This window comes from Castanea sativa, chromosome 1 (assembly GCF_040712315.1).
Source record: "Castanea sativa cultivar Marrone di Chiusa Pesio chromosome 1, ASM4071231v1".
Taxonomy (NCBI): Eukaryota; Viridiplantae; Streptophyta; class Magnoliopsida; order Fagales; family Fagaceae; genus Castanea; species Castanea sativa.
Window position 1 is genome coordinate 67,312,798 of NC_134013.1, and position 11,875 is coordinate 67,324,672.

Genomic DNA, 11,875 nt, shown 5'->3' on the forward strand with positions numbered 1-11,875 from the left:
ATGACAACATTGTTGGATTTAGGAAATCAAATCGTAATTGTAATAAGCTGAATTGTTTTCATTTCAAGTGAAATGGAGAGAATATATATAATGAAGAATTATTTGAAGAGAACTTGTAACTTGTAAGGGAACATCAGTATGTTTCCATGATCAGAATATGATATATATATATATATATATATATATATATATATATATATATATATATATATATATATATATATATATATTAACCGGCCTGCATGCCACAACATGGCAAGATGTTCTATTCATTGCCAAAACAGAAGTGTCTGGGAACGGTCAAAACCTTTCAATAGCTAGAATGTGTTCTTTTAATCAATAAAAAAGTAGACAAATTGAGTTAAGCTGGGCTCATTGTACACCTCTAATTGATCAACCTGTAATGTAACTGGGTACCCATGATTTCATTTTCAAGTAAGATAAAGATAATAATGAAAATTAGAAGATATAAAACAAGTCTTGTTATTATTAAACTAGAATGTCAGCTCATGTGCAATGCACCTAGTGCCTAGTGGCACAAGCATTTCTATCTATATATACTCCCAAGCCCACATACCCTCTTGGTTACCCAAACAGACCCCCACAAAAATGAAGATGAGTAGGTCTAACCTTAAAGGGCTTACATTAGCTCTTCTCATTGGCTTGTTTGTTTGGTCTTCAAGCTTTGAGAATTGCAGTTCTTCGCAAAGTTACATACCGCAACCAATACATTGGAACCATGCCATCTTTAATGTACTAGAGTATGGTGCTAAAGGCAATGGATATGCAGACGACACAAAGGTGATTCTATAAAGCCTTCTTATTAGTTCATGAAATTTCAGATGGTACATAGCCAATCTATATATACTCATTATAAAAACCAAAAATGTGTTTTTCCATATTTTAGATATAATGGTAATCTACATTGTTGATTCTTGAGGTACAGATGAGGTAAGTTTATAAAGCTATATACCCCTATAAATTCAGCTTATTGAACATGTTAGCTTCATTATGAATTTCATTAGACAACCAAAGATGAGTATCAATATTTTAGAAACTTAAAGATGATTTCTACTATTTAGTGATGACTCTAACAACAAAATTTGCTAACTGATTCGTTGGCCAAATGCAAAATTTTCTGTTAAAAAACAAAATCAAACATGTAGTTCCAAGTTATCGAGCAGAAGAAAGAGTCATGGAATGGTTACCCACTATGTGTTGTGGCACTTGGTGCAAACGTGAGGGGCAATTAGCTGGTTACTTCAAGATTAAAGTATTTGCTTCCATATAACGAAATGGCCACATAAGCAAGAAGGAGATAAAGTCAAAGGGAAATCATAATCATTAAAAAATAGAAGGAAAAAAAAAAAAAAAAAAACAGAATATTGGATAGTCAACCAGTTGTTATCCCATATTAATTTCCCCTTTTTTTTTGGGTGTCAATTAATTTCTAATTTCTATTATTGTAGAGTTGGCAAAGATCCCATGTAGGCATGTAGCAGTACAAAATACAAAATAAGACCAATATCTAAATGTCATCACTTATCATCACCGAAACCCTTTAAACTTCGCAATACTTTTTTATTGGATGTGAATTTTGAAAATCTAACTATTAGATTGCATGTTCTTATTATATTGTTCGTGCTTACAAAATTTCAAAAAAATCAAAGATCAATAACAATGTCATCAATCAAATGTTTAAATTTCAAATTTTTGTGATCTAAGATTATGCATAAAAAATGAGTGTATTGATCGAATAGTAAATAGCATCCAATTTGAACGAAATTTGACATGTGTGTTATGAACATAAATAACATGAAATTTAATAGTTAAATTTTCAAAATTCACATATAATAAAAAAAATATATAAAAAGAGTTTAAAGAATTAAGCATTATTTTTTGATGAAAAATCGTGACTCGTAACTCATGTCTACAATTATTAATAATACTGTTACAATATATGCTCTTCTTTTTTTCTTTTTTTTTTCTTTGGCTAGATTATTATTTTTTTAAGTTGTCCATGTAATTATGCAATGCAGGCATTTGAAGCAGCATGGGCAGCAGCTTGCAAAGTGGAAGGATCAACCATGGTTGTTCCATATGGATTTGTGTTCCTCGTCAAACCAATCACTTTCTCTGGCCCAAATTGTCAACCAAACATTCAATTTCAGGTTCACTAATAAATTATCAACCCCATATTTCATTATCATATCAGCTATATTTATATCTATATAATATCTAATAGTTGAAGTATAACATTTAATGTTTTCATGCTCTTGTTGATCCACATCGACCATGTTACCATTTTTTATTGATTTGTTCCTCTAATTTTTTGATAATATTAAATACATTAAACCATCTTAGATATTATTAGGAAAAAAAAAAGTCCAAGACGAATGTATAAATTAAATTTGTCAATATATTTAATATTATCAAAAAATTAGAAGAACAAATCAATAAAAAAAAGTCGATGTGATTGATAATTCAGTCTAGTTCGGTGCATTTGATCTCTTTCGGTCCAGTTTGGTTCAGTCATTTTGTTTTGCACAGTTCGACCTATTTAGGTCCACTGTGTCCCATTACAGTCTAATTGGTTCCTTTTGGTTGTTTTGGTCCAACTCGGTCTATTTTGATCTATTTTTGTGCACTTACTTAAAAATGGAAATTTTCAAATTTGGGTTGAGAGTACCTACTCTAAATATGAATTTAAAAAAAATAAATTATTAAAATAAATTCTAAATAGATGACAAAAGTAATAATATTATTTTTAATTGTTTAATTTAATGATTTGTGGCATTATATTTTTTTGTGTTTTCTTTTTCCCCTTAGTTGATATTAGTATTTTAGTCATTGAGTGAATTGCACAATTTTAGTGTTTTGATGCAATATAATTTGAATTTGAAGATCAATTTCTAAGCATATAGAAATTAGGAGATTGTTATAGAAATTAGGAGATTGTTATAACTATGGTTCTCATAAAGTTTTTTAGTGATTCGTTTGATTACATGAAAGTTTTTTTTTTTGGTGACATGTGAAGCTCATCTTACAATGTATATGTTATTCAACATACCATGGTAGAAATTCATCTATAAATAAATTTATTGACCTCTCCATTCTTTAACAAGAATGATCATATATATTTTCATACAAATGCTCAAAATAGTTAATATAACAAAACAAGGCCAAACAAAGTAAGCTCTTATGTTGATGATTTTGTTGCGTAGTTGGAAGAAACACAAAACTTTTTATTGAACAAAAATAAAAATAAAAACATTGACACAAAAAATAGTAACTGTCTCGTGCATTGTGTGTGCCCTAGACTAGTAACTGTTTTATGCTAAAATGTGTGAAGTCTTATTGTTGAATATATGAGTCAGTACTTACTAGTCAAATATAATGCAGTTGGATGGCAAAATTATAGCCCCTACAAGCTCTCAACCTTGGGGTTCAGGTCTCTTACAATGGCTGCAATTCAAAAATCTTAAAGGAATTACAATTTTAGGAAAAGGTGTTATAGATGGACAAGGCTCAGCCTGGTGGAATGACTATGGAAGAATGCCAAGCACCAAACCAACGGTAGCAACCTTAACTTGTGCTCTACTATTCACGATGTTCTAGCAATGCTGTACTCTAAAAGAGCTTTTGTACATGTATGGTGCTATTATGGTAAACAGGCATTGAGGTTTTATGGAAGTAAAGCTGTGACAGTAAGCGGCATAACGATACAAAACAGTGCTCGAACCCACCTCAAATTTGACAATTGCATAGGAGTTCAGGTTTTCGACATACGTATTTCAGCCCCAGCTGACAGCCCCAATACAGATGGAATTCACCTACAAAACTCCCAAGATGTAACCATTTACAGAGCTAATCTTGCATGTGGTATGCGACATTAAAATTTTAAATGAAAACTGCTTGAGTTCCTATTAATGAATGTGGTAAAATTTATAGTATCCCTAGCATCACTCACTCTAGATAAGGGTAGAATTATATTGTAATTTCACAAACACTATCGGCAGTTGTTCACTTGCTGTAAGCTGAAATGAAGAACATAAAGATATTTAACAATCAAGCAGGGAATATAAAAAAGAATGAGAATTTACTTGGAAAACAACCAACTAAAACAAATGGAAGCATATATAACCCTCTCTCTCTCTCTCTCTCTCAAATGGTAAGATAGAAAATCCTACATCTAAAAATTCTCAATGCCCACATGACTAGTTGTACAACTTGGAATCAGACCAAAGGAATCTGTGTCATGAGTAGTTATGTAAAGGTGATAAAAACTACTGCATTCTGCAGGAGATGATTGCATATCCATACAAACTGGATGCTCAAATATTTACATACACAACATCAACTGTGGACCTGGACACGGAATCAGCATTGGAGCACTGGGAGCGGGTAAAACCAAAGCTTGTGTTTCAAATATCATCGTCCGAGATGTCACACTGCATAATACACTGACTGGTGTCAGAATAAAGACATGGCAGGTATAAATTATAAACACTCTATCAGTATACACTATCGATTACCTCCCCTTAATTCAAATCATAAATGCCATTAAGAGCATATTTACATAATCACTCACAGTATTCTACTCTAGGTAAGTAGAACCTATTTCAAACTCATCCAACTTACATCTCCCCTATTAGACATTTTCTTATAGTTTTCAACCGCAGGGAGGCTACGGTTCTGTCCAAGGAATCACATTCTCAAACATTCAAGTTTATGAAGTTGAAATTCCAATCATGATCGACCAATTTTACTGTGCTAGCGACAAAAGCGAATGCCGTAATGATACATCAGCTGTGGCAGTGTCAGGCATAAACTATGTGAATATATGGGGAACATACACAGTAAAACCTTTACATTTTGCCTGCAGTAACAGTTTGCCATGCACCGGTCTATCTCTAGCTAACATAGAACTAACACCACTTCCAAGTTTTAACTTCGAATTGTGTGGCTCTTTCTGTTGGAAAGCATATGGAACACTGAGAACTAGGACTGTCCCTCCAATTGATTGTTTGATGCCAAGCAAGCTATCAAGCACTAAAGTTCAGTCTTATGGTAATTCTTGCTGGGTTTAGCCTCAAGGACAGATGCAGTGCATGGATGCAGTGGTTTCTCATGTCCAACTTAGTTGATTTGGAGTGAATGCGTTACGAATGATGCCAGTGTGAATTTTGTTCTCCTTATGTGTTTGTTTCCTAGGAATGGAACAATCTATATTGCCAAATCCACAACATTTATTTACTTGATTCTGGTTTCTAGATTTTTTTTTTTTTTATTTGTTTTAGTTTATACAAGTAATAAATTCCAGTTTCTAGAAAGTCTTGAATGTATTATCCCATTTGTTAAACATTGCTAGCGTTCATCTCATGACCTGGATTAGAAAAGAAGTTTTCTAGAAATAAAATGGATGCATTCTTCTTAAGAGAAAATTCATTCGAACAAATAAAACAGGGAAAAGTAGACACAAATTCATTTCTTCTGCCCATTTTTTTCTATTATTCTTTCGTTCTTTCTTTTTTCTCCTAAGAAAGATTTTCAACTTTTTTAAAACAAAGATATTACTTTTCTCCAATCTCCCAACTTTTTTTTTTGTGAAGATATTAATAAAAATGAAGCCAATGACACTGACTTCAAATGTCTTGCAGTTGACCGAAATTTGCTTGATATCAAACAAACCAGTAGAAATTGACATTTTGAAACATTAAAGCAGACCTGCATGCTCTACAACCAAAATAATAATACAACATAGGACAATAGAGTGAAGCCTTCTAAGAAAATCAAATTGAAAACTCTAATTTCTGCATTACAAGATAACCTATCAAACATTCCCTTCCATCTCCTTGAATGGAAGAGCACTGCAACGTATGAAACAATCAGCACCATGCCTAATACTCAGCTTTCCCATATGATAAGCAACCAAAAGAACAGTTAAAAATATTACAAATGGAAACAAACAAGATTAAGAATTATCAATATGGAATATGGAAACCAAATGTGTCCATGGAAGCCAGCATGTTCAAGATTTTCCAAAACCAGCAGCAGCCTTCTTCCTTTGGCGGGTTTCTATTCTTTCAGGGCTTGCCAATCCTGTCTTCTCCTTGTACTTCTTTTCTAGAGCCTGTCATAATTACCTAAACAAAATGAACATATTCCTTTTCCATTGCGAAGACAGGATCCTGTTAATACACAGGGAAAATCTACACCACAATCACTCAAAACATGTGGCAGACCAAAACAATCTCAAAAACATTTCAATTTGCACCAAAAGCAAAGCTTTCAACAATTTTTGTACACATTTAGTCACCCAACAGATCGGCTAGTCATGCCCATGATGCTTGAGTTCAACAAATTTCTTGATGCCATCTAACAAGGATGGTGTATCAGATACAAGCAAAGAGCAGTTGTCACTGCTCATTGCTGGTTCACCTTTATCAATAGATATACTTTCCAATAGAAACAAAAGGTTCTAAGCATCATCGTGGTATACACTTTCAAGGGAGCAGGGAAACTATTCTTCTGAGATCAGAAAACATGAGATTTATAGGCATGCTTGCTTACCTGTAGATCTGTGCGAATACTATCAAGAACTTCGTCACTCATTCTATCAAAGAATAGAATACCCTGCAAATTCAAGTCATCTTATAAGAAAGAATTACAGGTGAAACATAAAACTGGGCCCTGAAAAATCAAACCCTTAAGCATTCATAGGCATTAACATAGATGAATGCTCCTTTGGAAAGGTTCAATCTAAATTGTTTCACCATATGCAAAATGCATTATATTGCCGTGTTAAGAATGAGGATACAAGGAAATGTGTCATTTCTGCACAAACCTAGACAAAATGGTTTGCCTGCATTGAACAGATCATGTTACTAATAATATAGGTCCTTTCACTATGAAATATTGGAACAGGCCTGTTATGCAGCTCAATTTTATAAAGTGGATTCTTGTCCTTGATATTTAACATTTTATTTATCAGTAAGTTACACATGAACTTTGTGGTTCTTGAACCCAAAACCTCACCCTTCATCCCATTATTATGGGATGAGGAAGTGTCAGTTGCGCTATAGCTCAGTGGCCTTTTATATTCAACATTTAGAGCCAGCGCTAAAAGCCAGATTGATTTCCTTTTTAACCAAGCTCTCGAAATTATGATTTTTATTTCCAATCACCTTATAAGGTTATTGCACTGCTTGTCTCCTATTTAAACAGGCTTCTGCACTTCTACAGCCCTGGCATTTTGTTTCACTTCCTCCATAAAAATCTGTAGCCTATCAGGTTTCATCTGTTTAATTTTATTTTTATAATACTTAGCCATCACAACAGTAGAAAAGTGAGACATAAATGTTCATTCTTGTTTGAATTGGATTCTTGGTGTTGTTTCAGGTTCCTTATACAGAATTATACTCACAAAAAGTGTGTTTATGAAATGATAGGAACTTTTTTACAAAGAACAAAATGGGCCATGAGGAATAAACCAAAGAAGATGATTGCATCAATAAATTTCCTTGCTAAAGCTCGTATGGATAAAACCCAGGTATATAAATGGCTCAAGGCAACATAGTAAGTTTTCTGAGATTCATGGCATTTAAGCAGATGCCTCCAGCTAATATTAAGGATATTACATCTCAAAGAGTTTCCATTTCCTTGATTTGACAGTACCCTAGTGGCCTAACCTAAGCATCTGTTTTAAAACCTGGTACACTATTAAAATCCTTCTTCCTTTAAATGATGATGACAGATCAAAAGCTAAAGGGTTTGAAGACTTTGTGGGAAAAAAAAACAAGCAATTGGTATTACAAACTAAGAAATACGAGATGGAAATTAGTAGTTCCATTCCCTTGTCTATTTTTTTCATAGTACTAATTACTTGAAATGAATAGAACACTCATAATTTCATGCATCATTTTTGTTTCTTTTTTTTCCCCCTGTTTTGAATGAAAAGAGTGGACTTGCATTCATATGCATTCATATGCATCTTATGAAGTTCTTACTTATTCGTTATTCTGATTCTATTACATTCATAGGAAACTCTGATTCTATTAAGATCTGGGGAAGGTCAAAAGTGGTATGTCATATTAACTAGTGAGTCCACATTCCAGGTTAATTTAAAATTTAGATTCATTTGGACCATAGGATTTAGCTTCTAAAACTGTAAATTTTACACCTTCCATCCAGTTTCAAGGGACAAGATTTTTGTTGTATTACCAGAAATACTAAATTAGAATCAAAATGGAGGGCGGACCTGCAAATGGTCAAATTCATGCTGGAACACTCGTGCAGGGAGATCAGACAAGCTGACAGTAAACCTTGCTCCTTTAATGTCCCGTGCGTCAATCTTCACAGTTTCTGGTCTCTGCAAGTACAAACATGACAGACATTGTAAATACAGTGCATATGTAATTTACCAATCCAAAAATAAATAAATAACAGTGTAAAAACTTGTATGGAGAGCATTACAAAATATTCTTTCTGATTTGAGCTCATGACAAGAATTCAAGTGATGCCAATGAGCTCAAGAAGCTTTAGGCAGGAAATCTTAAGAAAACTTGAAAATATTCAGAGGATCCAGCTTGGGTTTTATTAAAGAATACCTAATGATATCTTAGTATTTTAGAGAAAGATCATATTAACTCATAATTTTATTTTTAATTTTTATTACCAACAAGAAATGAGGAAGCAGCCAGGAGTAAAATACACAAAGTCAGTGAGCAATACAAGCTAAGCCCCTATAAAAATGAATTCACAAACAAAACATTCAATAACTTCTACACATTCATTCAAGATTCTCTTGCACATTGCCAATGAGCTCGAGCTCAACAGGCACCTCCTCCCCTTAAAAGTTCTAGGTGATGGGTGAGGTCATGGGTTTCATTACTAATTCGGTGCATGTGTAACTTACCAATATATATTTAAAAAAAAAAAAAAAATCTCCGGCACATTCCAAATATTTATAAACCCAGTCAACAATGAAGTTAAGACTTATGAGAAGACCATAAGTGAATTATTGCTGAATTGGAAAAAGGTATTAATATGCACCAAATAAAATTGCTTATTTAAAGTGGCCATGTCCTACAGAGTACTCAAAATGTAAGTGAAACCAAAAAGGAGATAATAAGGAATCAATCAGCTTTGAATACCACAACATCAGCATAAATCCCTGGGAAGGACAGGCAACCTTCATTAAAAAGCACCATTTTCTTGGAATATTTGTATACTCTTGGATTTACAAGAACAATTTCCTCTCCTTCACCACGTTCTCCAACAGGATTAAACACCATGAGTTGAACATTAATTCCTACTTGGGGTGCTGAGAGGCCAATGCCATCAGTTCTGCGGAAAAGGAAGCCAACAAGTATTGTTCACACTCCTGTAAATAGCAAGGATTGTTCATAAGAATCTAACTCTATATTCTATAAAACCTAATCACAGAACCATTCAATTCAAACACAGTAAACTGTTTCAGTGAATGAGTTTATTGAACCTCATGACCAGCAATAGTTCACTTCAGATTAAGTGGAAAACTACAAAAGGGGCAGCAATACTTCACTTCAGATTAAGTAAACAAGTCTACAAAACTAAAGATTTGATTTGGTGTTTCAAAAGATTACTAACAACAATTTTAGTATACAGTTCACCAAAATTATAAGCTCCAAAGAGATCCAAAAGGTGAAATCGGATTAGAGTAGCCACCCCCAGAAAGGATGAGGCCAATGCCGAGAATCATTAAGTGAGATTTACAACAGCACCATTAAGTGGTAAGTCAAGAAAATTTCAATTTTTTACTCTTCTTCACAGGTTGCAAGAGGATTTCAGCCAATAGATATGAAAGAGGAAAGCAATATGAACCCTTCTAAATTTTTATTCCTACATCTTTTAATTACCTTCATGAAAAATTTTAAATAAATACTCTCAAAGCAAAGTTTTTGGCTTCCAATGAGTTATAGCACATTGGGTGCATGTGTAACTTACCAATAAAAAAAAAAGCAAAGCTTCTGGCCAGTGCCAATTCATCAAGGTTTCATCTTCACCAATGAAGCGATACTCAATTTAGTTGTCAAACATGGACTTTGAACACACATCAAAGATTTAACCGTAGCAGGCTTACAGTACACTACCATAAAAAATCACTAAATATTAAAAAGAAGGCCAGATTGAATGTTTAGTCCTTAAATTTTAGCTTTGATTTACATCTTTCAAATTTTAAAAGTTACAATTCTCTCTTTTAAAAAAAATTATCAATTTCACCCTTACATCCATCCACTGTTAAAATAGTTACGTAAATGCCAGATGAAAATCTTGGGACTAAAGGTTTTGTTGTTGTTGTTGTTGTTGTTGTTGTATGCCAGACGAAAATCTTGGGACTAAAGGTTTTGTTGTTGTTGTTGTATGCCAGACGAAATGGTGACATGGCCTAGAATAAGCTTAACAGCAATGAAATCAATTTCACAACTGCGGAGGTGACAATGAAATGGTGACATGGCCTAGAATACTGTTAAATTTTCACAACAGCAGAGGTAAAATTTGTTAATGGTGGTAAAAAAAAAAAAAAAGTGATCTGAATGGAGACCCAAATGAGAACCAGCAAAAGCTTGCTAACTCAATTGTTGAGTCTAGAGCATTACTCCAATGAAATAAGAAGCACTCTCTCTAGGACAATCATAATATTATCGCCTTCACCTTTTTCCTCCTATTCCTATTGATCAAAAATGGGTTCTTTTAAAATCAATAAGTCAAGTGACAAAAAATTTCTCAATTGTTTTTTTCACGAATATGAGTCCGTTTAGTTAGGCATTTTGAAAGCTTAAATGAGCGTTTTTACTTTTTTAAACTCAAAACTCTGATTTGCAACCATAACTCCTAGTAGCTTTTATTACAAACGCTGATTTTAATCTCAAAACACCGTTTTCCAACGGCTTATACAAAAGGCACCCATTTTCTAAGTTGGAATTTTATTTATGATTGGTACGTAATAAAAATAGTGACAGCGCTGACTGGTGAGCATTGCAAAACTGTAACATTATAGATGGGAGAGACGGAAATGAAACATATATTATTAATTTACAACGAATAGAGAAGTGGATTGGGATAAGAGAAGTTACTTATACATAACGTCGAACATTTCGTGGACGAGTTTCTGCAAATTATCGTCGAACGAATCGATTCGCTTGTTCTTCGCCCTCAGAATAGGGTCTGGATATTCCACTATTTTCAATGGCGCTTCAAACCGAACATCCTCAGCTAATTCAAAATAAACAACAACAAAAAACGAACATATTCAGTATTAATTAATTATGAAATCAGATTCAGAGCTCCACCAAGTTCAATATTTAGAGAGAGAGAGAGAGTGTGTGTGTGCGCTTACGAGAAGCTACGGCGACGTCGTCGTTTTTGGATGAGAAGCCGCGCTTGGCTTGCGCGTGGACCGGAGTTGTTGGTGGTGGTGGTGATGGCCGGTTCGCGGAGGAGGAAAATAGCCGACCGGATTCGGATGAGCGGTTGAGAAGGTGAGACATGGCGGGAAGAGTGGAGGAGCGGCGATGGAGAATGGGGACGAGAGAAAATGAGTGGAGACAAGTCTTGCAAGCCATGCCCACAAAACTAGCAAGCAAGGCGTGTGAGACTGTAAGAGACGGGCACAATATATATGTAATAAGTGAAAGAATATGTGTAAATCAAAAAAATAAAAATAAAAAACCATTTAAATATTGAAAATATTTGATGACTAGCATAGTAAGGGCATTCATTATAGTAACTTAATAGACGTTTGAATTATTTTAGCAAATTAACATTTCGAGTTTTAGAAACTCGGCATTTATATAAAACTCGAGTTCCAGAGATTCGTTCTGTATTTGATGAG

General features: G+C 33.8%; 2 protein-coding genes across 2 annotated transcripts; one reads left to right on the top strand and one right to left on the bottom strand.

Annotated features, from left to right (window-relative positions):
* Positions 1–615: 615 nt before the first annotated feature.
* Positions 616–6,643, top strand: LOC142635326 (polygalacturonase At1g48100-like). Its single transcript, XM_075809508.1, has 6 exons — positions 616–801; positions 2,040–2,171; positions 3,403–3,576; positions 3,675–3,882; positions 4,303–4,493; positions 4,683–6,643. The coding sequence occupies exons 1-6, from the start codon at positions 616–618 to the stop codon at positions 5,088–5,090; spliced, it is 1,299 nt and encodes a 432-aa protein (XP_075665623.1). The 3' UTR covers positions 5,091–6,643.
* LOC142635331 (peptide deformylase 1B, chloroplastic/mitochondrial) lies at positions 5,770–11,628 on the bottom strand. The gene is made up of 6 exons (XM_075809515.1): positions 11,381–11,628; positions 11,118–11,256; positions 9,156–9,348; positions 8,261–8,371; positions 6,574–6,636; positions 5,770–6,133 (listed from the first exon to the last, which is right to left on the bottom strand). Exons 1-6 carry the CDS (start codon positions 11,604–11,606, stop codon positions 6,032–6,034), a joined length of 834 nt encoding a protein of 277 aa, XP_075665630.1. The 5' UTR covers positions 11,607–11,628; the 3' UTR covers positions 5,770–6,031.
* Positions 11,629–11,875: the final 247 nt, after the last annotated feature.

Bases quoted from the DNA above. Each gene is read 5' to 3' on its own strand.
- LOC142635326 (XM_075809508.1), top strand. From the start codon at position 616: ATGAGTAGGTCTAACCTTAAAGGGCTTACATTAGCTCTTCTCATTGGC. The intron at 3,577-3,674 runs GTAGCAACCTTA...TATGGTAAACAG, and splicing joins TGCCAAGCACCAAACCAACG to GCATTGAGGTTTTATGGAAG. The intron at 3,883-4,302 runs GTATGCGACATT...TGCATTCTGCAG, and splicing joins CAGAGCTAATCTTGCATGTG to GAGATGATTGCATATCCATA.
- LOC142635331 (XM_075809515.1), bottom strand. From the start codon at position 11,606: ATGGCTTGCAAGACTTGTCTCCACTCATTTTCTCTCGTCCCCATTCTC. The intron at 9,349-11,117 runs GTAACTTCTCTT...CCTTTTCCGCAG, and splicing joins ATGTTCGACGTTATGTATAA to AACTGATGGCATTGGCCTCT. The intron at 6,637-8,260 runs GTCCGCCCTCCA...TTGAATTTGCAG, and splicing joins ATGAATTTGACCATTTGCAG to GGTATTCTATTCTTTGATAG.